The 27,435-nt window shown below is 43.7% G+C and overlaps 1 protein-coding gene across 2 annotated transcripts in view; it reads right to left on the bottom strand.

The window, feature by feature from the left end:
• The window catches only part of ANO6 (anoctamin 6), a 230,809-nt gene extending 223,775 nt beyond the window's left edge, over positions 1–7,034 (bottom strand). Inside the window, exon 1 of one of the 2 annotated variants that reach the window (XM_029058181.2) lies at positions 6,345–7,034. In XM_029058181.2, coding sequence (XP_028914014.1) covers positions 6,345–6,459 — 115 coding nt within the window. In that variant the 5' untranslated portion in view covers positions 6,460–7,034. The remainder of the gene's footprint in view (positions 1–6,344) is intronic. The other variant, XM_029058182.2, reaches the window with a different exon arrangement.
• Positions 7,035–27,435: the final 20,401 nt, after the last annotated feature.

Raw genomic sequence — 27,435 nt, 5'->3', positions numbered from 1 at the left:
TCCCATAGTTCTTTGCATAGAATTACTTTTAAAAATGCTTTTGATGTGGATGATGATAAAACGCAAGCCTCATTTATCTGAAAATACCAATTGGCTTGTTACATGCCTGGGATTGTTCTATAGAGTTTGAGTCGACTTAGGCCAAGCCTGAATTTGTAGTCATTTGAACAGCCGTTCAATTTGTTACTGCTCTACCTGGTTAGGACTACCAATTGAGTCCCTGAAAATAGTATTAGGTTAAAGTGTTAGAGATGGTAGCATTTTCAAAATTATGAAGAGTACATCAGTGAGTTCCCATGATCAAAACAAAAATTATCAAAACAATTTTAAAAAACTAAAAAAGTGGGAAAACTATGTAAGTGCATGATCTAATTGCAGTGCAAATACCAAAATGGAACTATTTTCATATACTTAGTATATCAATATGAAAATGCAGTATATAACTCCTTCCCCATCTTATTAAGCAATAAGACACCTTGTCCTAACACCTCTTCTATTATCTGTGCTAAACAGCTGCTAACACTAATGCTGAATTGAAAAGCTCTCTAATTATTCTATCGAATTAGACTAAATACTCCAAAGGGAGGTCAAGGAAAATGCTTAAGCCAAGGTAACTTTGTGCGGCATGATCTATAAACGAGGGCATGCTGTCATACCAATATTTAAATTAATTAGCACTACTATTGAAAGAAGCTAAAGAAGAGGGTTAAAACAATGGTAGATGGCTCTCCTAGTCATGCCCCAAACAGCTCAAGCTCTCTAACCTACTGGGCCATGGATGAAATGACTCACAGGGACCACAGAATATTCCTCAGTCTTAATAACTGTAACTTAATAATTTATAACTGTGATATTTGTTGAGTGCTTTCTATGTGCCAAGCACTGTACTGTGTGCTGGGGAAGATAAGATAATCAGGTCCCACATACGGCTCACAGTCTAAACAGGAGGGAGAATGGGTAGTGAATCCCCATTTCTCACTTAAGAGAACTGAGGCACAGACAAGCCAAGTGACTTGCCCGAGGTCAGACAGCAGGTATGTGGCAGAGCTTGGATTTCAACACAGCTCCTATCAGGCCCATGCTCTTTTCACTAGGCCATGCTGCTTCCCAAGGGAGAGTTGTTTTGGGTTTTTTTTTTTTCCTCCAATCATCTTATCATCTTTTCTTTGGCAATGTCAGTATGTTTTCCACGTCAGAGAAAGCAAATCAGAATTAATTTGAGAAACTTTGCTGTGCCTGAGTACAGAGGCAGCCTTTCTCACTGCTAGATGCTAGAGCAAAATGGCTTTTGGGGTCTCATGAGCATGAGAGTGAAGAGATTGGGGAGTATTAGAGAGATCCAACATCAACCAATACTCCATTCCTCAAAGTAAATGCAGTTCCCTCTATTAATAAAAGCTCAAGGCTATAGACTGAGAGCTCATTGGGGGCAGGAAAAAGCAGCATGGCTGAGTGGAAAGAGCCCGGGCTTGGGAGTCAGAGGTCATGGATTCTAATCCCAGCTCCACGGCTTGTCAGCAGTGTGATCTTGGGCAAGTCACTTAACTTCTCTGTGCCTCAGTTACCTCATCTGTAAAATGGGGATAAAGACTGTGCACCCTATGTGACACAACCTGATTACCTTGTATCTACCTCAGTTCTTAGAACAGTGCTTGGCACATAATAAGCGCTTAAATACCAACATTATTATTATTATTATGATTACCATTGTTGTACTTTCAAGGGCTTTGTACAGAGCTCTGCACAAAATAAGTGTTCAATAAATACCATGGATTGAAGGCTCAAGCTTGAAGCAGAGGCCTGGCAGCCACTATTTACAAAATTCAGTACCCTATAAGTAAAGGTGAGGGTGGATAAATTTCCTGTCCCCATAGGATTCCCCCATTTTCCTCAGCCTATATGTCCAACTTTTTGTAGGTCAGGGCACCAGATCAGCCAGACCTTCCTAGCAGACACCCTATAGTTGTGGTGATCATGGTGGCTGCAGTTGTGACTGTTGAATTTTGTGTTTTTCTCTGTGAGAGCCCAGATCCCTGCCCTCCTAGCCACGATGTCCTACTGCTGTCTTGTTTTTTCTTGGGGTACCTACACTATGCTGTTTTAGGGCTTTTTCATCATTTCATCTTTCCAGTTTCATCTCCCCATTTTTTGTTAGGAGCCTCTTGAGGGTCAGAAACTGACCCAGGACTTAGTGCAATGTTCTGCACACAAAAAGCATTTATTACTACTACCATCTGTGTATGGAAAGAACAGAGGCTTGGGAATCAGAGGACATGGGTTCTAAACCCAACTCTGTCATTTGACTGATGTGTGACCTCTGGCAAGTCGTTTAGCTTCTCTGTACCTCAGTTACCTCATCTGTAAAATGGGGATTGAGACTGTAAACCCCTCGTGGGACAACCTGATTACCATGTATCTACCCCAGTGCTATAGAACAGTGCTTGGCACATAGTAAGTGCTTAACAAATACCATAATGATTATTATTATTATAAAGCATTCTATTTTCAGTTTTATTTTGTAAAAACAAAACCTCCTTCATTGTGCTTCTGTGATATATCAATGAATTTGGATTTTCTCCTGTGGCTGATACTGCTTACTCCACTCAATGGAGGTGGTAAAGTAGTAATGAAAATAATGAGGATATAATAATAACTGTGGTATGTGTTAAGCACTTACTATATGTCAAGCACTGTTCTAAGCACTGAGGTAGACATATGATAATAAGGTCAGACTGTCCCTGTCTCACATAGGGCTCACAGTCTAAGTAGAAAGGAGAATTGGGATTGAATCTCTGTTTTACAGATGAGGTAACTGATGCACAGAGAAGTTAAGTGACTTGCCCAAGGCCACATAGCAGGCACAGGGAGAAGCCAGGAATTAAACACCAGTCGTCAGATCCCCAGGTCTGTGCTCTTTCTACTAGGCCTTGAGGTCTATAATTGAGAAAAAGGCTCATGAAGAAAGAAGACAGGTCACACTGGTGTGCAGGTGTTTGTAACTGGTTTCTGTGACTCCTGCTGTAATAAAACTTCATTGGTCAGTGGTGCTTGGAATGCCTTATTCAAGAGGGTCTTTAAGGAACAGTTTGAGGATAATGAAATGTTCTCCCAAATACTCAAATTTGCATGCAAACATTTCCTAAAGCAAAGGAGTTTGATGTTTATTCTTCAAAAAATTGTTTCAGCTCTAAAGAACGAAGAAAAGTAGCTTCTTGGAAAATGTTACCGGAATTAAGGGTGGAGATGAGGACTAATATCTCTTTTTGATTATATCTTTTTCACCAGAGCCTTCCTCTCCCTTAGTTGGCTTAGTACAATTATAGTCTGCAAGACTTATCAGGGTATTTCCCGGAATGACTTGCAACTTTGCAATGACAAACGCATGTTTTCCATTAGTATGTTGCAACACTGTCTGCTAGAGTATAGCCACCACTAATTACATTTAAATTCCTAAAGGTAGCACACTACAAAAACTGAATCGATTTAAATGACTTTTAAATGAAGTGGGATGGAAATTGAATGGGCTTTAGGATCTCGGCAGAGTAATTGACAGGGGGAAAAAATGGCTAAGGAAGATTTCTGGGTTACACCCACTTTGGTTGATGACCCAATGGCACCAAAACCAATTCCTTAGCTCAATATAATTGATCCTTGGATTCGTTGCCAATAAAATTACAGCTCCGAAGTAGACGTGTAGATGCCTCAATTCAAATCTCTTGGTAAAGACCTCATTTAAAAAAAGTGCATTTCCAGCCCATAAATGTCAATGTGACCAGAAACAATAAAATTTTTCTATGAAAGATGCCTCATTTTCTTCTAAATACTGTATTTTCTTCTAAATACTGTATTTTTTGCTAGTTTCTATGAATTCCAAGTTTCTTAACTTTCCATCAGTGTTATTTATGGATGTTATCTTTATGGATTTGCCATAAAACCTGAAAATGGCAGCACATTTATCCTAGAAATTATAAAAAGTGACTATCGTTTATCATGTTTGTTGTATACTGTACAGCCCCTCTACTCTATTGCAAAAATGCTAAATGATATCCCAGCTAAGTTCTTTTGCCTTAAATGTGAACACTATTGTCCTAAAGTGAAAATAAGCAAACAATAAAGCTGCTTCCAATGGAGAAAGGCAGAGCCATAAATACAAAACATCACATTTCGTTGGGCCTGATGTCAGCATACTAGACAAAGGAACCATTCCTTAATTTCAGTCCACGAGGTCAGTTTTAATTCAGTGAAACAGGTAGGTGACGAGCACCACACCTGCGTTTTGGATATCCATCTTGGTCCTCTTGTTCAGCGGAATGTAAGTGAACCCCTCCCTGTTCCTCTTCCCTCTTGGTTTGGTCTACACCCCGCTAGCCTGTAAACTTCCTCTAGACTGTAAGATCCCTCTAGAATGTAAACTAATTGAAATCGGGGAACGTTTCTACCAACTCTGTTATAGTGTACTCTACCAAGCACTTATTATAGGGTTCTGCACAGAGTAGGCACTCAATAAATGCAATTGATTCTCCCTTTTTTTATTTTATTTATCTAGCTCAACCTCCCCCTCAGCACTGGGGTGGATACAAGCAAATCAGGTTGGACACATTCCCAGTCCCACGTGTGGCTCACAATCCCCCTTTAACAGATGAGGTAACTGAGTCACAGAGAAGTGAAGTGACTTAACCAAGGTCACACAGCCGATACGTGGCAGAGGAGGGATTACAACCTGTGGCCTTCTGACTCCCAGGCCCACGGCTCTATCCACTGGGCCTCAAACACTGAATCCAGCAAGCAAGGTGAGCTGACTGCTTTCTTCCCCACAGGAGCCAAGCAGCCTCTCCCCAATCATGATCTAGACTATGTGAAGTAGCTTGGCCTAGTGGCAAGAGCCCGGGCTTGGGAGTCAGAGGATGTGGGTTCTAATCCCAGCTCCACCACTTGTCTGCTGTGTGACCCTGGGCAAGTCACTTCACTTCTCTGTGCCTCAGTAATCTCATTTTGTAAAATGGGAATTAAGACTGTGATCCCCACGTGGGACAACCTGAATACCTTGTTTCTACCAGTGCTTAGAACAGTGCTTGGCACGTAGTAAGCGCTTAACAAATACCATCATTATTATCATCAACCCAGGAGAATCCTGCATCATTATCCAGCGCAGTGCAGAAATTACACTTCGGCCCCTCTGGGCACACACTTACCCTGCTCGTTTTAACATGTCCTGGCAAGGGGGCACCTGTGCTACCCCCGTAGCCCAACCTCGGTTTACCCCAGCAAGGCAGATTGGGAAGCACCTTGCCTAGTGGATAGCGCCCGGGTTTGGGAGTCAGAAGGTCATAGGTTCTAATCCTGGCTCCACCATTTGTCTGCTATGTGGCCTTGGGCAAGTCACTTCACTTTTCTGTGCCTCAGTTACCTTATCTGTAAAATGGGGGTTGAGACTGTGAGCCTCATGAGGGACAAGCTGTTTACCTTGAATCTACCCCAGCGCTTAGAACAGTGCTTGGCACATATTAGGGGCTTAACAAATACCATTATTATGACTTTTTTAAGTCTTCTGCAACATTGGGACTCTTTTCCTCCTCGTGCCCCCCCACATCTAGGTAAGGGAAGGAAGTCACCAATGTGGAAAGAGAAAGGGCTTGGGAATCAGAGGTCGGGGGAATCCCAGCTCCGCCACTTGTCAGCTATGTAATAATGTTGGTATTTGTTAAGCGCTTACTATGTGCCGAGCACTGTTCTAAGCGCTGGGTAGACACAGGGGAATCAGGTTGTCCCACTTGGGGCTCACAATCTTAATCCACATTTTACAGATGAGGTAACTGAGGCACCGAGAAGTTAAGTGACTTTGGGCCCGGCAGCACTTCTCGGTGCCTCAGTTACCTCATCTGTCAAATGGGGATTAAGAATGTAAACCCCACGTGGGACAACCTTGTATCCCCACCAGCTCTTAGAACAGTGCTTGGCGCATAGTAGGCGCTTAACAAATACCGTAATTATTTTTATAAAAGAATTTTTAAGTCTTCGGGGGCTTTGGGCCTCTTTTCCTCGCCCCTCTTCAAAGTCTCTTCTCTCCTCCTCCTCCTCAATATACCCTTCATTGGCCCACCCCTGCCACTTTTCTGCGACCGGATAAAGGGAAGGAAGTCACCAAAAAGTGATTTCTGAGCCAGGATGAGCCCGCCCTTCCCAACTGCTCTGGCGGGGAGGGAATAACTACGATCCATTTCCCAGGGGAGGAAACGCAGGTCCGGGGAAGTTAAGGAGGGGGTGGGATGGAGATGCCCGCGGGGGCATGCGGGGGTAAGCGGGCCTGGACCCCCGCGCCGTCCCGACCCCGGCCCCTCGCTCACCCAACTGGTCACCGTCGCCTCCGTCCTCCTCCAGCTCGCCCAGCTCGTCCAGCTCCTCTGTCGTTTCCCGCAGGTCCCGCAGGTCCAGCAGCACGTCCCGGGGCTGCCGCTGCATCCCGGCCGCGCTCCGCCCGGGCTCTCGACCTGCCGTCGGATCTTGGGGGCCGAAGCCCGGGGGACCGATCGGTCGACGGGCCGGACCCTCAGTCCTCGCCCCTTGTCCTGGGGCCGCCGCCCGCTCGGGCTGGTCTGACGCTCTCCGGACTGAGGAGCTCCTCCGTGCAGCGGGACCTCTCCGGGCGGCAGGAGCTCTCCGGACAGAGGAGCTCTCAGGACGGAGGAGCTCTCCGTGCAGCAGGAACTCTCCGGACAGAGGAGCTCTCACGACGGAGGAGCTTTCCCTGCAGCAGGAAATCTCCGGACAGAGGAGCTCTCAGGACGGAGGAGCTCTCCCTGCAGCAGAAAATCTCCGGACAGAGGAGCTCTCAGGACGGAGGAGCTCTCCCTGCAGCAAGAACTCTCCACACAGAGCAGCTCTCCGGACAGCAGGAACTCTCCGGACAGAGGAGCTCTCCGTGCAACAGGAACTCTCCGGACAGAGGAGTTCTCCGTGCAGCAGGAACTCCCCGGACAGAGCTGCTCTCCGTGCAACAGGAACTCTCCGGACAGAGGAACTCTCCGGACAGAGGAACTCTCCGGACAGAGAATCTCTCCGTGCAGCAGGAACTCTCCGTGCAGCAGGAACTCTCCGGGCAGAGAAGCTCTCCGGAAAGCAGGAACTCTCCGGACAGAGGAGCTCTCCGTGCAACAGGAACTCTCAGGACAGAGGAGCCCTCAGTGCAGCGGGAGCTCTCCGGACAAATGAGCTCTCCCTGCAGCAGGAACTCTCCGGACAGAGGTCTCCAGACGGCAGGAACTCTCCAGACAGAAATGCTCTTCGGACAGCAGGAACTCTCCGGACAAAGGAGCCCTCCGTGCAGCAGGAGCTCTCAGGGAAGAGAAGTTCTCCGGACAGCAGGAGCTCTCCTTGCAGCGGGAGCTCTCCGGACAGCGTAGCTCCAGGGACTCAGAGGAGTAGCCGGAGCCCAGGCTGGCCCGGGACTGAGCATGCCCAGGGCGAGCAGCCAAACCACCCTCCCTTTCTGGCCAACCCGCTAGCGCATCTTCCGCTGGGGACCAGATGGACTCCGGCTGGAGACGGAGCAGGGGAGGAACTTGATAAGGAACGGGGAGGGAGGGGTCAGAAAGAATAAGGAATATCGAAGATGCACGGGCTTTCACTCAATCGCAGTGAATGAGCGTTTACTGCGTGCAGAGTACTGTACTAAACGCTGGGGAGAGTACAATGCAACAATAAATAGACGCATTACCTGTCTGCGACGAGCTTAGTCTACCTACCTGTAGACTGGAAGCTCCTTAATGATAGTGGTGTTCTTTAAACGCCACGTGCTAAGCCTGGGGTAGATGCAAGATAAGCAGGTCTCAACTGGGGGCTCACAGGAGTCTATGCAGGAGGGAGACTAGGTACTGAATCCCCCTTTTGCTGATGAGGGAACTGAGGCCCAGAGAAGTTAAGTGATTTGCCCAAGGTCAGACAGCAGACAAGTGACAAGGCTGGGATAATAATAATGTTAATACTTAAGTGCTTACTATATGCCAAGCACTGTAGTAAGCGCTGGGGGTAGATACAAGTTAATCAGGTTGGACACAGTCCCTGTCCCACATGAGGCTCACACTCTTAATAGAATCCAGGTTCTCAGACTCCCAGGCCCACCCTCATTCCACTAGGTGACATTGCTTCCCCAGGGATCACATCCTACCAACTCTGTCATATCTTACTTTCTCAGTGCTCAGTAAGGTGCTCTGCCCGAGGTAAGTGCTCAATAAATACCACTGATTGATGCATTTTATCTGCTGTTATTCCTGCTCCCACTGTCTGTAAATTCTGTCTGCTGCCCTATTAGACTGTATGCTTAGTGCATGTATGTCTGGCTTTTTAGTCATTTAGGGTGGCCACTGATGGACCCGAAGAAAATAGCAGACACAGTGATGTCCAAGATGTCACATGTCTTATATTAGGGTTGCAACCTGATGCAGAGATATCACCTACAATGTTTAGCTGTTAGAGCATGACTCTGGGAGTCAGAAGGTCATGGGTTCTAATTCCAGCTCTGCCCCTTGTCTGTTGAGTGACCTTGGACAAGTCACTTCACTGGGCCTCTTTTACCTCATCTGTAAAATGAGGGTTGAGACTCTGAGCCTTATGTTGGACAGGGTCTGTGTCCAACGTAATTTGCACGTATCCACTCCGGTACTTAGTACAGTATCTGTCTAACACACAATAAGTGCTTAACAAACAAAACACAATTATTATTTTAAGTGCTTATTATGTTTCAAATACTGTGCTAAACGCTGGGCTAAATACAAGATAATTAGATCAGACACAGTCCCAGTCCCTTAGGCTCAAAGTCTAAGAGAGAGGCAAGATAGGTACTTAATTCCCATTTCACCGATGAGGAAACTGAGTCACAGATAAATTAAGTGACTTGTTCAAGGTCACACAACAGGCAAAGGGGCTAGAGCTGGGATTAGAATCCAAGTATTAGAATCCACATCTCCTGATTCCCAAGCCTGTGCCTTTTCCACTGGGTGAATTCCCTCTGATGCCACCAAACCCTAGAGTATATCTCTGGAGAGACCTTTAAGTCCCCCATCACTTCCCCCAGAATTTTGGCATTCCCTTCCTTATGTAAACCCAGGCCCCACCCCTGAGCCATAGAAATTGGTGCCAAGAACCAAGATACTGGGAGACTGAGTGCTTAATATAGAAATACTAGACCTAAAAACATAGGGTATTTTGTGCCAGATAGAGCACAGACCTGCTGTAAAGGGAGCTGTCTGGTTTAAAACCACATGAATGGCCACATTAGCCGAACTCTTCCAAGCACCTAGGGAATTGGGGAGATGGGAAAACCGATTGGCAGCTGTCTGATGGTGGCTTACAGGATCTACTTCCACCAGCCCTGCAAGCCTCCTCCAAGATCTGAATCAGGATCCAGATATCTTATTTGCTTCAAGTGGGCATAGGAGGAGAGGACCAAGGTTTCCCAAAAGAGCTTCAACTGTAGATTGTGGCACCCCAAAAATAAACCTCATATTTTTTATTTAGGTGCAATTCCAATCAATTGATCAGTGGAATTTACTGAACGCTTACTATGTGTAGAGTACTGTACTAAGCACTTGGGAGAGTACAACAGAAATAGCAGAAATGTTCCCTGCCCATAGCAAATTCCACCTCTGCAAGGCCTCTCCCGAACACTTTCAGTGGGGCCACAATTTAAGCTGAATTTCATATACTCCCAAACTTTTTCTGATTATTGCTCCATAAACAAATGACCCTGTAAGCCTGAACAACTATGGCCAACACCCATAAGCGATTGTGAAGTCCAAAAGAGAGTCAGAGAAGTAGCATGGTTAGAGCTCGTACTTGGAGTCAGAAGGACCTGGGTTTTAATCCCTCTCTATGACTGTCTGCTGTGTGAACTTGGGCAAGTCACTTCACTTCTCTGGGCCTCAGTTACTTCGTCTGTAAAATGGGGGTTGATTGTGAAGTCCCATGTGGGACATGGACTGTGTACCTGATTAGTTTGTATCTACCCCAATGCTTAGTACAGTGCCTGGCGCAAGAAAACAGTTAACAAGTATCATTCAAAAGAAAAAAGAAATGTTAGGAACCTGGTACTTAGTCCATCCTGGACTAGAGATAATTATCTCAGAATTTATTGAAGGTCCATTGTGGCCCATGTTCTAGGTATTAAATGGCTTTCTACTTTCACAACATCTCTAGAATCTGCCTTTCCCCTCCATCCTGTTAGCCTGCTGATCTAAGCACTTATTGTATCCCACCTTGACCAATGCATCAGCCTCCTTGCTAACTTCCCTGCCTCCTGTCTCTTCTCATCCCAATCTATACTTCACTCTGCTGCCTGGATCATTTTTCTATAAAATTGTCCAGCCCATGTTATCCCATTCTTCAAGAATCTCCAGTGGTTGCCCATCCACTTCTGCATCCAACAGAAACTCCTCACCATTGGTTTTAAAGGTTTCCCCCCTCCTATGTAACTTCACTGATTTCTCACTACAACCTAGCACTCTCATTTCACTCCTCTTAAACCAACCTACTCACCCTACCTTAATCTCATCTCTATTACCGCTGACCACTGACCCACATCTTGCCTCTGGCCTTGAACTACCTCCCCCATCATATCCGACAGATTATCACTCTCCCCTCCTTCAAAGCCTAATAAAAATCACATCTCCAAGAACCCTTTGCTAAGCCTTCATTTCCCCTACTCCCTCTCCCTTGTGTGTCACCCTTCCACTTGGATTTGTACCGTTTTAGCACTTGATATTCACCCCACCCTCATCCATCCCACAGCACTAATGTACATAACCATAATTTATTTGAATGTTTGTCTCCCCCTCTAGACTGCTGTAGTGGATAGAGCAGTCCCCCAGATCGTAAGCTTCTTACAGGTAGTGGATAGAGCACAGGCCTGGGAGTCAGAAAGACCTGGGTTCTCATGCCGACTCTACCACTTTGCTATGTGACTTTGGGCAAGTTACTTAAATTCTTTGTGCTTCAGTTACCTCATCTGAAAAATGGGGATTGAGACTGTGAGCCCCATGTGAGACAGGTACTGTGTCCACCAAATTTGTACCTATCCCTGCATATAGTAAGCGCTTAACAAATACCATAAAAAAAGGAGGCAGGTCATGGGTTTCTCTCTGATCTAAGCACACAGTCCTTGGTAAAAAACAATCACTGGTATTTATTGAGCACTTACTGTGTGGAGAGCACTGTACTTAGCACTTGGAAGAGTACAGAGTAGGTAAACACATTCCAGGCTGGTAAGGAGTTTTCAGGCTAGAGGGGCAAAATGGCTATGACCATCTCAATGTTCTAGACTGGAAGTGCAAACTTCTGCCAGTCCTCCGATCTTGCAGGGGGCTGAGTGTCCCTCCTCCCATGTATCAGGCAGTTTGGGGGCAGCTCTGAGCCTCAGACTGCTCTCATGGGCTCCAGAGCCCTGCTTGAAGGCAGGCTCTAGGACAATGAATATGGGCTTCTAACCCCAAAGAGTTTTTGCAACTGATGTATTTTAAAGTATCGCAAACTTTAGTTTCTACTGTCAAGTGCATATGGGTAAGCTCAAACATATAGAGATATGTGAGTTTCATTTTCTGACTGAGGATGATCATAGTTCTTTCAGTTTTCTTGGAAAATATCAAACCTCCACCAGCCTGAGTTTGTGACTCATGTGAACTATTTGTTAAATGAGCTGCAAAAGAGAGAGAGAGTACAGCCACACCAAAGTGCTGCAGTTCTTTTGCCAAATATGCAACAGAAGATATCTGAGAGGCAATTCAGCCCTACTAACTCTAGACCAGCAATTAGCTTTTGAAAAAGTCAGCTAGTGAAGGGAGAGTCATTTGTGAAGACAGAGTGAGATTTTTCTAAAGCTTATTCTTTCCGTCACTGAGCAGGGACTGGTTGCAGTGGTATTTTAAGAAAATAAGTAGTAAAAGTGTTTTCACACTTTTGGCAAAGGAAGAAACAGTGATAGATTGTAAACAGGAAAGAAGACCCATTTTTCTTTTCTAGGAGTCTACTCAGGAAAAAGTTATGGGCATTTTAAAACTATAATAACTAATAAGTACACCAGCTTTGTTTTCTTTCCTTTTCTTAGCAAATTTAGTTCTTGAAGATGGGAAGATTTCATTCCACTACCTGCTTCCATTGGTTTTACCTTGTCCACTGACTGCTATGGCCCCAATTCCCAATTTGTGATTATGGGTTGTCTCTCTCACTAAGGTTGATCACACATGCCTACAAATTTTGACTCGCCTCCTTTCTCTCCATCAAACACAAAATTTTGTCTGTTCTGGGGTCAGAAAGAGCTGGCAAGTTCAGCCACAATTTCCCCTCCAAGGGACCAGGAAAATGGTTGCACCTCAGTCTTTTAGGCTGCCAAAAATCCTGGGTCCCTCCTGGTTCCCATAATCCCACAAAAACATATCTCCTCCAAGCAGCTTTCCCTGACTAAGCCCTTATTTCCTCTTCCACTCCCTTCTGCGTCACCCTTGCATTTAGATTCACACCCCTTATTCACCCCTCCTCCAGCCCCACAACACTTTCATACATCCATAATTTATTTATAATAACGTCTGGCTCCCCCTCTATACTTTAAGCTCATTATGTGGAGAGGGAACATGTCAGTCACTTTCATGATACTGTACTCTCCCAAGTGCTTCGTGTAGTGCTCTGCACACAGTAAGCGCACAATAAATATGATTGATTGATTGGTCCCTGGACCCAACAAGGGCTCTGGGGAGAATGGGATGGTTCTGGTAATTCTGGGACAGCGTAATACAGCAGAGTTGGTAAACACGTTCCCTGCCATAGCAGTGCCAAAGGTGATAATCTTCAAAAGCGTAATTTATATTTCAATTTTAAATTATTTACATTTTCCCATTCATTCATTCATTCGATTGTATTTGAGCACTTACTGTGCTCACTATACTAAGCGCTTGGGAGAGTATGCCATAACATAACGCATTCCCCGCCCACAACGAGCTCACAGATCCAGAGAAGCAAGACTCAGTTATTTATAACCCGAAACTTTTAGAGGAGAGAAGATTTCTAAAAAAAAACTCAGTGGATTAAATTTTTGGCCAGCATTCAGACTTCTCTGTAGCTTTTGTTTATTGCTTTTAATTCTGTTTTGGAAATAGGCAGAACAACAGAGTTTTAGTGGGAATTAAAGCTACAGTTTTTTTTAAAATGCTACACATAATGTTTTCATTCCATTTAGACTCATTTTCAATTGTGTTTCAACTTCCTCTCGATGGTTAATTCTCTCTCTTTTCTGCTTTTGCCACTCACAAATGACAACTTTAGTCTTCTTTGCCCTCTATTGAACTGAGCTGGTAATAACAATGACTAGTAAAATATGAGTTCAAGGATGTAAAGTAGGATATATGTCATTGAGCTGGGATCAGTGGTGTGAATAATTATGCCACACTCAATAAATACGATTGAATTAATGAATGAATGAATCCCATGGAAGTTATCTTCAAATGCCGACAAAATATTCCAATGATTAAAGATCTACTTTATTATCCCCTTTATTAGCATGAAGCATAAACATAGTCTTAGTCATTTTGACACTGCCATCCCTTTCTTCTACTCTAACCAATGATTTCCATCTTTAGTTAACACTGTGTAGAGGAAAATGACCTACTGTTCAAGTTGAGAAAAGTTAGGTTCACTGTGAAAGATTTTCTCCCACTAAGGAATAATAAAGGCATTGGAATGGATTGCCAAAGGAGATCATCATCTTCACTGGTCTTTCAGATGAATAATAATGATGGTATTTGTTAAGCGCTTATTATGTGCCAAGCGCTGGGGTAGATACAAGGCAATCAGGTTGTCCCACATGGGATTTATAGTCTTAACCCCATTTTACAGATGAGGGAACTGAGGCACTGAGAAGTTGTGACTTGCCCAAAGTCACACAGCTGATAAGTGGTTGATCCGAAATTAGAACCTATGACCTCCGACTTCCAAGCCTGTGCTCTTTCCCCTAACCACGCTGCTTCTTGAATCTTATTTGTGTAACCATTAACTCTGGTTGCTCTGTGTTCCATGTTGTGGCTGAGTTTTAAAACCATCACAGGAAACCATTTCACTGGGGAAAAAATATGGTAATGCTCTTAAAAAACCTTTTTTTCAAATTATGAGGCAATTAAGTATTTGTAGTGGTAGAGAAAAAATATGAGTAGTTATAAGTAGTATTAGGCAGCTGGTTGTAGGCAGGGATGGTGTCTACCAACTCTGTTATACTCTTCCAAGCTGTTAGTACAGTGCTCTGCTCATAATAAGTGCTCAAAAATACTACTGATTGATGACTGATCGTAGAACTAGAAGAAATGATATGTATTGCTATTAACATTTTTTGAGTGTGTAATGAAGGTAATATTTCCCTATCTCCGTGGATGGTATGACCATCCTTCCCATCTCTCAGGCCCGCAATCTTGGTGTCATCCTTGACTCATCTCTCTCGTTCACCCCACACATCCTATCCATTACCGAGACCTGCCGGTTTCACCTTTACAATATCGCCAAGATCTGCCCTTTCCTCTCCACCCAAACGGCTACCTTACTGCTACGGGCTCTTGTTATATCCCGGCTAGACTACTGTGTCAGCCTTCTCTCTGGCCTCCCTTCCTCCTCTCTCGCCCCGCTCCAGTCTATTCTTTACTCCGCTGCCCGGCTCATCTTCCTGCAGAAACGATCTGGGCATGTCACTCCCCTTCTTAAACACTCCCCTTCTTAGTGGTTGCCTATCAACCTCCGCTCCAAACAAAAACTCCTCACTCTAGGCTTCAAGGCTTTACGTCACCTTGCCCCTTCCTACCTCTCCTCCCTTCTCTCTTTCTACCACCCACCCCGCACGCTCCGCTCCTCGGCCGCCCACCTCCTCACCGTCCCTCGGTCTCGCCTATCGCGCCGTCAACCCCTGGGCCACGTCCTCCCGCGGTCCCAGAACGCCCTCCCTCCTCACCTCCACCACACTGATTCTCTTCCCCTCTTCAAAACCCTACTTAAAACTCACCTCCTCCAAGAGGCCTTCCCAGACTGAGCTCCTCTTCTCCCTCTACTCCCTCTACCACCCCCCCTTCACCTCTCCGCAGCTTAACCCTCTTTTCCCCCCATTTCCCTCTGCTCCTCCCCCTCTCCCTTGCCATCCCCTCAGCACTGTACTCGTCTGCTCAACTGTATATATTTTCATCACCCTATTTATTTTGTTAATGAAATGTACATTGCCTCTATTCTATTTAGTTGCCATTGTTTTTACGAGATGTTCTTCCCCTCGACTCTATTTATCGCCATCGTTCTCGTCTGTCCGTCTCCCCCGATTAGACCGTAAGCCCGTCAAACGGCAGGGACTGTCTCTATCTGTTGTCGACTTGTTCATTCCAAGCGCTTAGTACAGTGCTCTGCACATAGTAAGCGCTCAATAAATACTATTGAATGAATGAATAAATATTGAGAAGCAGCATGGCCTAGTGGCAAGAGCATGGGCTTGGGACTCAGAGGTCATGGACTGTAATCCCCGTTATGCCACTTGTCTGCTGTATGACCTTGAGTTAGTCACTTCACTTCTCTGTGCCTCAGTTACCTCATCTGTAAAATGGCAATTGAGAATGTGAGCCCCATGTGAGACAGGAACTATGTCCAACCTGATTACCTTGTATCTAATCCAGGACTTAGAATGGTGCTTGGCACATAGTAAGTGCTTAACAAATACAAAAATAATAATAATAATAACAACAGCACACTCTACTCAGCACTTGGGAAAGCACAATGGAAAGAAAACATACATTCCATGTCCTCAAGAAGCAAATATATATGGGTTCCACAATATCCCAGCAGAATTCATTCACCGGTGAAATCATTTCTGTTTGTGAACTTGTGCCCCTCACTCCCGACCCCCACCCCCTCACTCTGCCGTTCCTGGTTTCTGATGTGGCTTTTCTACTTTGTCCCGTTTCCCCTGCCTCTTCATTTCTCTCCCCCCTGCAGGTTTTCTATTCTTTCCAATTTTTACACTTTAACGAGTTGTTACTGCTGTCACCAAAGTCACTGCAGCTGTAGCCACCCCTGTCTCCAGTCAATCATATTTATTGAGCACTTAGTGTGTGCAGAGCACTGTACTAAGTGTTTGGAAGAGTACAAAATAACAATAAAAAGTCGTTTCCTGCCCACAGTGAGCTTACAACCTAGAGGGCAAGACAGACATTAATATAAATATTACAGATATGTACATAATTACTGTAGGGCTGGGGCGTGGGGCAGGTGATAAATAAAGGGAGCAAATCAGGGCAATGCAGAAGGGAGTGGAAGAAGAGGAGAAAAGGACTCAGTCAGGGAAGGCCTCTGGGAGATGTGCCTTCAATAATTATTTGAAGGTGGGGAGAGGAATTGTCAGTTGGATATGAGGAGGGAGATCCAGGCCAGAGACTGGACATAGGCGAAAGGTCCGCAGTGAGATAGACGAGAGGTCGGCAGTGAGATAGACGAGGTCGAGGTATAGTGGGGTTAGCATTAGAGGAGTGAAGTGTGGGGCTGGGTTGTAATAACAGAAAAGTGTGGTGAAGCAGCATGGCTCAGAGGAAAGAGCATGGGCTTTGGAGTCAGAGGTCATGAGTTCGAATCCCACTCTGCCACTTGTCAGCTGTGTGACTGTGGACAAGTCACTTAACTTCTCTGGGCCTAAATTACCTCATCTGTAAAATGGTGATTAAGACTGTGAGCCCCATGTCTGATTCGCCTATGTCTACCCCAGCGCTTAGAACAGTGCTCTGCACATAGTAAGCACTTAACAAATACCAACATTAAGTAGGAAGGGCAAGGTGATGGAGTGCTTAAAAGTCAATGGTGAGGAGTTTCCATTCAATGCAGAGGTGGATGGGAAACTACTGGAATTTCCTGAGGAGTGGGGAAAGATGGCCTGAATGTTTTTGCAAGAAAAATGATGGGTTTACAACCCCTTCCTTCCAGGGATGCAAAATCCAGAGGAGGATGGGGCCGGCCACAAGTAAGATGCAGGAGAGACCAGTCAGTAGTGGGAGAGGAGGAGATCCTTCATTCCTTCTCTGTTTTGCTGACTTGCCACCTGTTTCCCGCCCTTCCCCCATCACAGCTTGGTCCGGTCAATTCCCCTCTCTGAGAGAAGGCGTACAAAGACCCTGTCCTCTGTGAGCTGTCCATCTCGGAGTCCGGTTTCAATCCACTTCATACCTAACTGCTCATATGCCCTGGGCCAACTATTGTCTACTAAATTATAAAATGTTTTCAGAAAGAGATGAAGCCCTTCAAAATGTAGTCATCTATTCAAGATTAAGAACTGTACTGCTTTTATGTTCTGTGATAAAATTCCATTATTGATTATTTCAGTGATTTACACATTTGTTTTAAGTTTGCTATTCATTAATCTTAGACACTCTTACTGCACACAAGCAAAACCACAAATCGCAATCTCCAGTGAAATACTTTACATAAATGGAACCATTTGAAATCACTTGGAAAGGAAGCAAATTAATTTAGATCTGTATTAATTTACCTAAATGTATTCCACTTTTATTATTCATAATGTCATGCAGTTACAGAACAGTGTTCACCCAGCAATTTATAAGTAATCTCTTGTTGTGCTGCTCTCCCTAATCAAAGACTATTCTTTGAAGTTGTTTTTGCCTCAGCTGGACTTTTTTTGTTACGGTACTTCTTGCTGAGCACTTACTACATGCAGAGCACTGTACATAGTAGTTGGGAAAGTACAATGCAACAGAGTTGGTAGACACGTTCCTTTCCCACAGGGAGCTTACAATCTTTAGTGGAAGACAGAAATTAAAATAAATTAGGATAGGGGAAATAGAATATAAGGGCATCCCACAACACTTTTGTACATGCCTGAAATTTATAGTAATGTCTATCTCCCCCTCTAAACTGTCAGCTTGTTGTGGGCAGGGAACCTGTCTATCAACTTTGCTATGGTGTACTCCCCCAAGCATTTAGTACAGTGCTCTGCACACAGTAAACAGTCAAATACTGCTGATTGACTGGTTTAGATAAGTGCCCATGGTATTCATTCAATTGTATTTATTGAGCACTTGCTTTGTGCAAAGCACCGTACTAAGCGCTTGGGGACAGAACAGTACAACAACAAACAGACACATTCCCTGCCCACAACAAGCTCACCAGGTACAGGTGGACCATGATTTTGTTGAGGGGTAAAGGTGCTTTAGGTCTTGCTTCCTGGCTCCCTCCTGAAATACCTAGCCTAGATGAAAGAGCACAGGACTGGAAGTCAGGAATCCCAAGTGTAATCCCAGCTCTGTCACTGATGCGCTGGGTCAACCTGGCCAAGTCCCTTTACCTCTCAGGGCCTCAATTTTCTCACTGGAAAATGAGGCTGAATTCCCTGCTCTCTTTCCCTACCTCCATTCTGTCCACTTCCCCCACTCTTGAATAACTTCCAGTGATTGCCCAACTATCTCCATATCAAACAGGAACTTCTTATCATCTACTTTAAAACATTCAATCAGCTGTCCCTCTCTTATCTTATCTCACTGATTTCCTACTGCAACTCAGCCCACTCACTTCACTCCTCTAATGCCAACCTACTCATTGTGCCTCAACCTCATTCAACTCACTACCGACCCCTTGGAAGCAGCATGGCCCAGTGGATAGAGCATGGACCCAGGAGTCAGAAGTTCATGAGTTCTAATCCCGCTTGCACCACTTGTCTGCTGTGTGATCTTAGGCAAGTCACCACTTCTCTGGGCCTCAGTTACCTCATCTGTAAAATGGGGATAGAGAGTGTGAGCTCCATATGAGACAGGGACTGTGTCCAACCTAATTTGCTTGTATCCACCCTAGCATTTAGTACAGTGCCTGGCACAAAGTAAGTGATGATGATGATGGTATTTGTTAGGCGCTTACTATGTGCCAAGCACTGTTCTAAGCACTGGGGTAGATACAAGATGATTTGGGTGTCCCATGTGGGGCTTACAGTCTTAATCCCCATTTTACAGATGAGGTAACTGAGCCACAGAGAAGTTGAGTGACTTGCCCAAAGTCACACAGCTGATAAGTGGCAAAGCTGGGATTAGAACCCACAACCTCTGACTCCCAAGCCCAGGCTCTTTCCACTAAGCCACATTGCTTTATAAATACCATAATTATTATTATCCTCCTCTTTCTGATCTGGACCTCCCTCCCTAACATCACTCTCCCCACCTTCAAAGACTCATTCAAATCACAACTTCTCCAAGAGGCCTTCCACAAACAAGCAATATGACCTAATGGCAAGAGCATGGGGTTGGGACTCAGAGGGCCTTGGCTCTAATCCTGCTCCACTACTTTTTCTCTGTATGACCTTGGGCAAGTCACTTCTCTGTAGCTCAGTTACCTCATCTGTCAAATGGGGATTAAGACTGTGAGCCCCATGTGGGATAGGGAGATGTCCAGTGGAAAGAGCATGGTCTTAGGAGTCAGAGGTCATGGGTTCTAATCCCGGCTCCGCCACCAGTCAGCTATGTGACCTTGGGCAAGTCACTTAACTTCTCTGTGCCTCAGTTACCTCATCTGTAAAATGGGGATTAAGACTGTGAGCCTCACGTGGGACAACCTGATTACCCTATATCTACCCCAACATTTAGAAGAGTGCTCGGCCCATAGTAAGCGCTTAAGAAATACCAACATTATTATCTTCAATATACCCCAATGCTTAGTACAGTGTATGGCAAAGAGTAAGCACTTAATAAATGCATTTGAAAAAAAGCCCTCATTTTCCATATTCCCTCTCCCTTCTGTGTCTCCTACCACTTGGATCTGTACCCTTTAAACACCTGTTTTTCACCCCATCCTCAGCCCTGCAACACTTACATACACAGCCATAATTTAATGTCTGTTTTCCCCTCTAAACTATGGGCAGGGAGTATGTCTACCAACTCTTTTGTATTTTACAAACCCAAATGCTTTGTAGAGTGCTCTTCATTCAGTAGGTGTTAAATAAATATACCTGATTGACTGGTTCACAGAGCATTGATTTGGGAGTCATAAGCCCTAGGTTCTAATCCCAGCTCCACCACTTGTCACTATATAACCTTGGCCAAGCCACTTAACTTCTCTGTGCTACAGTTTCCTCATCTATAAAATGAGTATTATATCCTACTCCCTCTGAGTTGGACTGTAAGCCCCACATGAAACAGAGACTGTATCCACCCTGGTTATCTTGTACCTACTCCAGTGCTTAGTATGTAGCAAGTGATTAACTAGTACCAACATTGTAATAATAATAATAGAGAAGTTAATTAATTTGCTCAAGGTCACACAACAGGCAAGTGGCAGAGTCAGGATTAGAAGTCAGGTCCTCTCATTCTCAGGCCCATGCTCTTTCCATTAGGCCATACTGATGGTTCATCATAGCTTCCTACTGTCAGTCTTCTGGAGGTAACATTGGGCATGCCATTATTTAATCCAGATTTCTTTTGCTCTTCACAGAGCACTTGCTATGGCTCTAACACTGCCCACAAGATGAACTACTCATTGATGTGGTAACCCAAGCGTTCTAGTCTATTCTTCTTCATGATCTGGAGACTCAACTTTTCTTAGCGACAGGTCCAAGATGAGGCATTTTCCCCAGTGTGTCCTCAAAGACCTGTGCTTCTACCAGTGGAAAAGAAAGTACACATTCATTTCTGAGAGTATGTTTTTTTCCAGTGGGCAGAACACTTAACTCTGAATCTTTTTTTAGTAATCTGATTTTTAATAGGAAAATAACCAGAATCTCATTCATCACATGACTCTCAGTGGGTTATAAGAAAGAAAGAACAGGTCAGATCTCTCCAGGCTGGATTTGGGCTTCAGCAAGAGACTGTGCATGTTTTTCCATTTCATTTCTTTTATTAGTTTCAATCCTAATTGGGGGATGCAGTAATAATCATCATCCCAGGTGAAAGATATCATGCCAGTTTTTTGAAGTTTCCTAAAAATACATTTTATGTATTCTGGGAAGGCAGAAGAGTATTAGAATGGGCTAAATCTTCACCTACATATTTCAAGAAGAATTCATCTTCATATGAACTGAAAATTTGATGATGAGGCACATTTTGAGTCTCGTGCAACTCAACAACCAACACGATTCAAAATCTGGAAATGAGACTTATGAGGAAAGGGGCTCTAGACAATAAGATATGAGAAGCAGCATGACACAGTGGATAGAGCGTGGGCCTGGGGGTCAGAAGCTCTTGAGTTCTAATTCTGGTTCCACCACTTGTCTGCTGTGTGGCCTTGGGTAGGTTACTTCACTTCTCTGTCTCAGTTCCCTCATCTGTAAAATGAGGATTGAGACTGTCAGCCTCATGTGGGACAGGGACTGTGTCCAACCTATTTGCTTGTATCCACCCCAGCACTTAGTAAAGTGCCTGGCACATAGTAAGTGCTTAAGAAATACCACAATTATTATTAATATCACTGTTGGCAGGGAATGTGTCTACCAACTCTGTTATATTGTGCGCACTCAAGCGCTTACTACAGTACTCGGCATACAGTCAGGTTCTCAGTAAATATAATTGATTGAGAATTACTTTCCTGAAAGGTAACTCAATAACATCTTTGAAGGGTATGGAAGGTTATGGTCTTCATCTCTCCTGGGGCTAGAGATAGAACTAAGCTTGAATGGGCAAGAAGGAGGGAGGTTAAGATGTAAAGACTATTTTCCTGATACAATTTAGGTGTGGAAGAGGTATTGAAAGCCTTTGGAAGCTCCTCCCCTGGAAAGTTTCCTGGACTAAGAATACTTATCCTTCCAGGATATTTATCATAGGAACATATTTAGATTATTTTAGGAAATATATCCAGAGACAGTTAGATGGAACTAAACCTAAACTAACCTGGAGACTGTAAACTTCTAGACCGAAAGCTTGTTATGGGCAGAGAACATGCCTACCTATTCTGCTGTATTGAACTCACCCAAGTGTTTAGTACAGTGCTCTGCACACAGTATATGCTCAAAAATACCATTGATTAATGCATTTTTACACTGGTCACACCAGTGAGCCCTATCAATCATATTTATTGCATACCTATTATGTGTAGAGCAATATGCTTAGCAATTAGAAGAATATACTACAGTAGAGTTGATAGACACAATCCCTGTCTACAAGGAGCTTATAGTCTACAGGTGGGGACACATCCAATGCTTAGTACAGTGCCTGGCACATAGTAAGCACTTAAATACCATAATTATTCTTATTGAAATAAATTATAGGGGAAATGGCAGGATTAAAAAAATGTATGTAAGTGATTATAGGCTGAAGGTGGAATGACTATCAAGTGCTAAAAGGTACAAGTCCAAGTTCAGAGTCAAATTAGAAGGGAGAGTGAATGGGGGAAATGAGAGCTTAGTCAGGGAAGACCTCTGAAGACATATGATTTTAGTATGATTTTGAAGGTGAAGAGCGTGGTAAACTCTCAGATATGAAGGGGGAAGGAGTTCCTGGTCAGATATAGCAAATGGATGAGGGGTCAGCAATAGAATAGACAAGATCTAGATACACTGAGTAGGTTGACATTAGACGAGAAAAGTGTGTGGCCTGGGTTGAAGTAGTAGGTCAGGATGGAGAGAGCTGAATGTCTAATGGGATGGTAAGGAATTTCTGTTTGCTGGGGAGGTGAGTGGGCAAGTATTAGAGGTTTCTGAGGAGTGGGCAGATATGGGATGAACATTTAGGAAAATGATCTGGAAGCAGAGTGATGTATGGACTTGAGTGGGGAGAGACAAGAAGCAGCAAGTTCAGCAAGGAGGCTGAGTTAGTATTCAAGGCGGGATAGGATAAGTGCTTGGATCAGCATGGTGGACATCTGGTTGGTGAGGAAAAGGTAGAGACTATATATGATGTGAAGGTAGAGCTAACAAAATTCATTGAGATTGAATATGCAGGTTGAAAGACAGATGAGTTAAGGATACTACCACAGTTAAGGGCTTATGAGACAGGGAGGGTGGTTGTGCTGTCTACAGTGATAGGAAAGTCAAAGGGAGGATAGAGTTTATGTGGTAAGATGAGAAGTTCTGTTTTGGACATAATAAATTTGAAGAATCTGTGTGACATCCAAATAGAGGTGTGAAGACAGAAGGAACTATGAGACTGAAGAGAAGAAGAAAGGTCAGGGCTGGAGAGCTGTTCCTTCCTGCCATCTCTCATTAAGCAGAATGATAGAAGCCTGGAAAATATGGACACACAAACCCTCTTCTTCTGCTTTCACAGAGACCATAGTGCCAAGCTTCTTTATATGAGTACAGAGAAACCTTTCTGTGGTTGTGGCACAAAATCAATCAGTCAGCTATAAAAACCTATGAACTATAGACAGCAGCACTTAATCAGGCCAGCATAGTGATCTATACATAGTTGTCCATTGTTTTCAAAAGCATCACTGACAGTGAAATTCTCTACATCACCTTGCCCCTTCCTACCTCTCCTCCCTTCTCTCTTTCTACTGCCCACCCCACACACTCCGCTCCTCTGCCGCCCACCTCCTCACCGTCCCTCGGTCTCGCCTATCCCGCCGTCGACCTCTGGGCCACGTCCTCCCGCGGTCCTGGAACGCCCTCCCTCCTCACCTCCACCAAACTGATTCTCTTCCCCTCTTCAAAACCCTACTTAAAACTCACCTCCTCCAAGAGGCCTTCCCAGACTGAGCTCCCCTTCTCCCTCTACTCCCTCTACCACCCCCCGTTCACCTCTCTGCAGCTTAACCCTCTTTTCCCCCCATTTCCCTCTGCTCCTCCCCCTCTCCCTTGCCATCCCCTCAGCACTGTACTCGTCTGCTCAACTGTATATATTTTCATTACCCTATTTATTTTGTTAATGAAATGTACATCGCCTTGATTCTATTTAGTTGCCATTGTTTTTACGAGATATTCTTCCCCTTGACTCTATTTATTGCCATCGTTCTTGTCTGTCCGTCTCCCCCGATTAGACTGTAAGCCCGTCAAACGGCAGGGACTGTCTCTATCTGTTGCCGACTTGTTCATTCCAAGCGCTTAGTACAGTGCTCTGCACATAGTAAGCGCTCAATAAATACTATTGAATGAATAGTGGGTGTGTGAGACCACACTTGCACACAAAAGGCTTTCCTTTGTATCATCATCAATATTTTTTGAGCATTCACTATGTACAGTGCACTGTACTAAGCACTTGGGAGAATACAGCGTGGCTCAGTGGAAAGAGCATGGGCTTTGGAGTCAGGGCTCATGAGTTCGAATCCCAGCTCTGCCACTTGTCGGCTGTGTGACTGTGGGCAAGTCACTTAACTTCTCTTTGCCTCAGTTCCCTCATCTGTAAAATGGGGATTAAGACTGAGAGCCCCACGTGGGACAACCTGATTCCCCTATGTCTATCCCAGCGCTTAGAACAGTGCTCGGCACATAGAAAGCGCTTAACAAATACCAACATTATTATTATTATACAACAGAGTTGGTAGAAACATCCCCTGTTCACAACAAACCTCTATCGTATTGCTTGACATCTGCAGTGCCTGACACAATTTTATCTTTCCAACAATGGCATTTATTAAGTACTGACCGTGTGCAGAACATGGTACTAAGAGCATGAGCTCTTTTGTCTCCTTGTCTCTTGTTCCTTAGGAAACTTTTCCTCAAAGAGCTCCATGCTTGTCTGTTCTGAGTAATTGACTCCCATTTTTCAGCTGGAATCCAGCATTTTCTGAAGCTTTGTTTTACTGCATCCTTGAAACATTTCCTCTACCCTTCTTGCTTTCTCTAGGTTTCCTAATTTCAGTTCTCCATATTGCTTGTCTTTCAGTATCCTATCACTCATTCTCCTAATGCATCCCACCAAGTGTAGCAAGGTTAAGATGAGCATAGCTTGGATGCTAGGGTTCTATGTTCCAAAACCTCATTATTTAGGCAGCATGCATGAGATCACTGGGGAAGTTATTTCACTTGACTTCATGAGCCATATCCACTACCCTGGGTGAAAAGAGTTGGTGTCGTCTAGTGGGGCAGCGAGACACACAACTTAGAGAGGTCAAATGAAATGGCCAACTATAGTTGAGCCACTAGTTGCATATCAAGAATTAAGATGTATTTCTCCTCCCATTTGAAGGTTAGCTTCTTCATTTGAGGTTTTAGCTTTCTCTGACTTAAGGAGTTTGTTGAGTGATCCTTCTGTCATTTTAGAAGGATTTCTAAAATAGACTCTGTATATACTATAATTTTGATATTTTAAATCATTCTTTTCATTTTGAATTCTAGCTGTAAACTGCATTTTTTTTTTCTGATTGGGTTTCATGAAAAATAGTCAAGATTATTACTCGTACTTTCAGAACAATTGATCTGGGCATATTTTGATAAAAAATAAATCGAGTAGATGTAGAAAAATATTGTCAGGTAAACAGTTCAATAAAATCTCTTAGAAAAAAAGGCTTTTACCCAATTCTAGCACTAATTCGTAATGTTTTTATTGTGACGATCCATTCTACATGAGATAAATTGTGACTATTTTCATCACATCCCATCTCTTCTTTGGTCCACCAGTCCATAAGAATAAATAAAACAGTCAATCAGTGATATTTATTGAATGTTTACTGTGTGCAGAGCACTGTACTAAGCACTTGGAAGAGTACAATGCAGTTGGCAGACATAGATGTGATGTCTTCCCTCTAGGAACTTAGAATCAGGTTGGGGAGACATTTTAAAATAAATCACAACTAGGGAAACAGCTGAGTATAAAGCTGTATACATAAGTGGTTTGAAGCTAAATAGCTTACATTTTCCTCTTTTCCATGACCTGGGTCTTCTTTATCTCATTTTTTTTTTTTTTACTGAGGGTGTTGTGCAATAGGACTGTAAATGAATCAGAACACAGTGAGTCCAGTATATTCAATTTCATGTTCTACTTAAAACTCCAGGAGAAAATGGGACCTGCTATATATGAGCTCTCTTGAATATCAGTTAATAGTATTTATTGTCAATTGACCATGTGAAGAGCATAATATGACAGGGACCACGTCTCAATTCTTTTAGGTTGTACTCTCCCTAACACTTAGTACAGTGCTCTGCACATAGTAAGTGCTCAATAAATACTATTTGATGATGATTGCTCGCAAAGATCTCATTTACTCACATGGAATCAAAAATTCATTCTTCAAAAACAAAGTCATTTATTTAAGATCAAAGTCTAGTCCTGCTGAAATTCATTTGCAAATGCATTCTCTGTGAGCAGTTTAAAGTTTTAACACTGAGACACCTGTTTAAAATTGAAACCCTCATTTTGGTAGAGTTACCATATTCGATTAATTACATGTAAGCTAGATGTACATAAAACCAATTCTCAAATTGGGAAAAGAAAACTTGGAGGAGTTAAAATGCATTTACTGTCCTCTGGGAGATTTCCAGTCCATCAGTGGGAGTGATTAAGTGCTCAATTTAAGTGCTGACTGTGTGCAAAGCCCTGTACTAGGCAATTAGGAGACTATCCAAGAAGGTGAATAAGAGTATCATCTCAATCCCTTAGAGCAGTCACTTTTCTGCAACTTTTCTGTGCTCACTAGATTCTGGAAACAAACATACACACAAGCAGCATGTGAAGCATCGGAGCCCATTTGAGAGTGCATGGGCCTGCAAATCAGAAGGAACTGGGTTCTAATCCTGGATCCACCACTTGTCTGCTGTGTGACCTTGGACAAGTCACTTCTTTTCTCTGTGCCTCAGTTACCTCATCTGTAAAATGGATTAAGACTGTGAGGCCCCTGTGGGACTTGGACTGTGTACAACCTGATTTTCTTGTAACTACCTTAGTGCTTAGTACTGTGCCTGGCACATAGTAAGTACTTAAATACCATAAACACATTTACACAAAAGAAGACATGCAAAATATTATGAATTAGTTTATGAAATCAGGTAAGGGGATACACCTGAAGGATTAACCTTAAGCCTACAGAAGACTAAGGTTATGTTTGTACCAGTCTACACCTGGAATTCCCTGCACAGAAACCAGGGATTTCCTTGGCTATTCAGCACTGAAAGTGTTCTTGGAATTTTGTTATTTAGCAGCAAACTGTTCAAATAAACAAAAGGAAACTCTTCTTTACTCTGTGGGTGGTCACCATATGGAATTCATTACCACAGAAAGTTTTGTTGGCTGAAAATATCAGCAGGCTCAGTACAATTTTGGATGAATTTGTGGATGAGTGGTGCATCATAGTTTATTAGAAGGGAAATTAGGGATGCAAAGAAAAAGGGTAGGAATGTGAGATGGTACATCCCTAAATATTAAGGTGGATGTCTTGAGAGGAAATGCTTTACATGGTTCTTCTATGCATCCTGTTTCACTCTTAGAGGCTGAATGGACCACTGATGGAAGTAATTATATTATTATGTTCTTTTGTTCATTAGTGTCCGGATACATAAATTAGGAAACTGATAAAAACATCCCATAT

Source organism: Ornithorhynchus anatinus, chromosome 2 (assembly GCF_004115215.2).
Source record: "Ornithorhynchus anatinus isolate Pmale09 chromosome 2, mOrnAna1.pri.v4, whole genome shotgun sequence".
Lineage (NCBI taxonomy): Eukaryota > Metazoa > Chordata > Mammalia > Monotremata > Ornithorhynchidae > Ornithorhynchus > Ornithorhynchus anatinus.
Note: the sequence above shows the minus strand (reverse complement) of the source record. Positions and strands in the feature narration are given on the sequence as shown.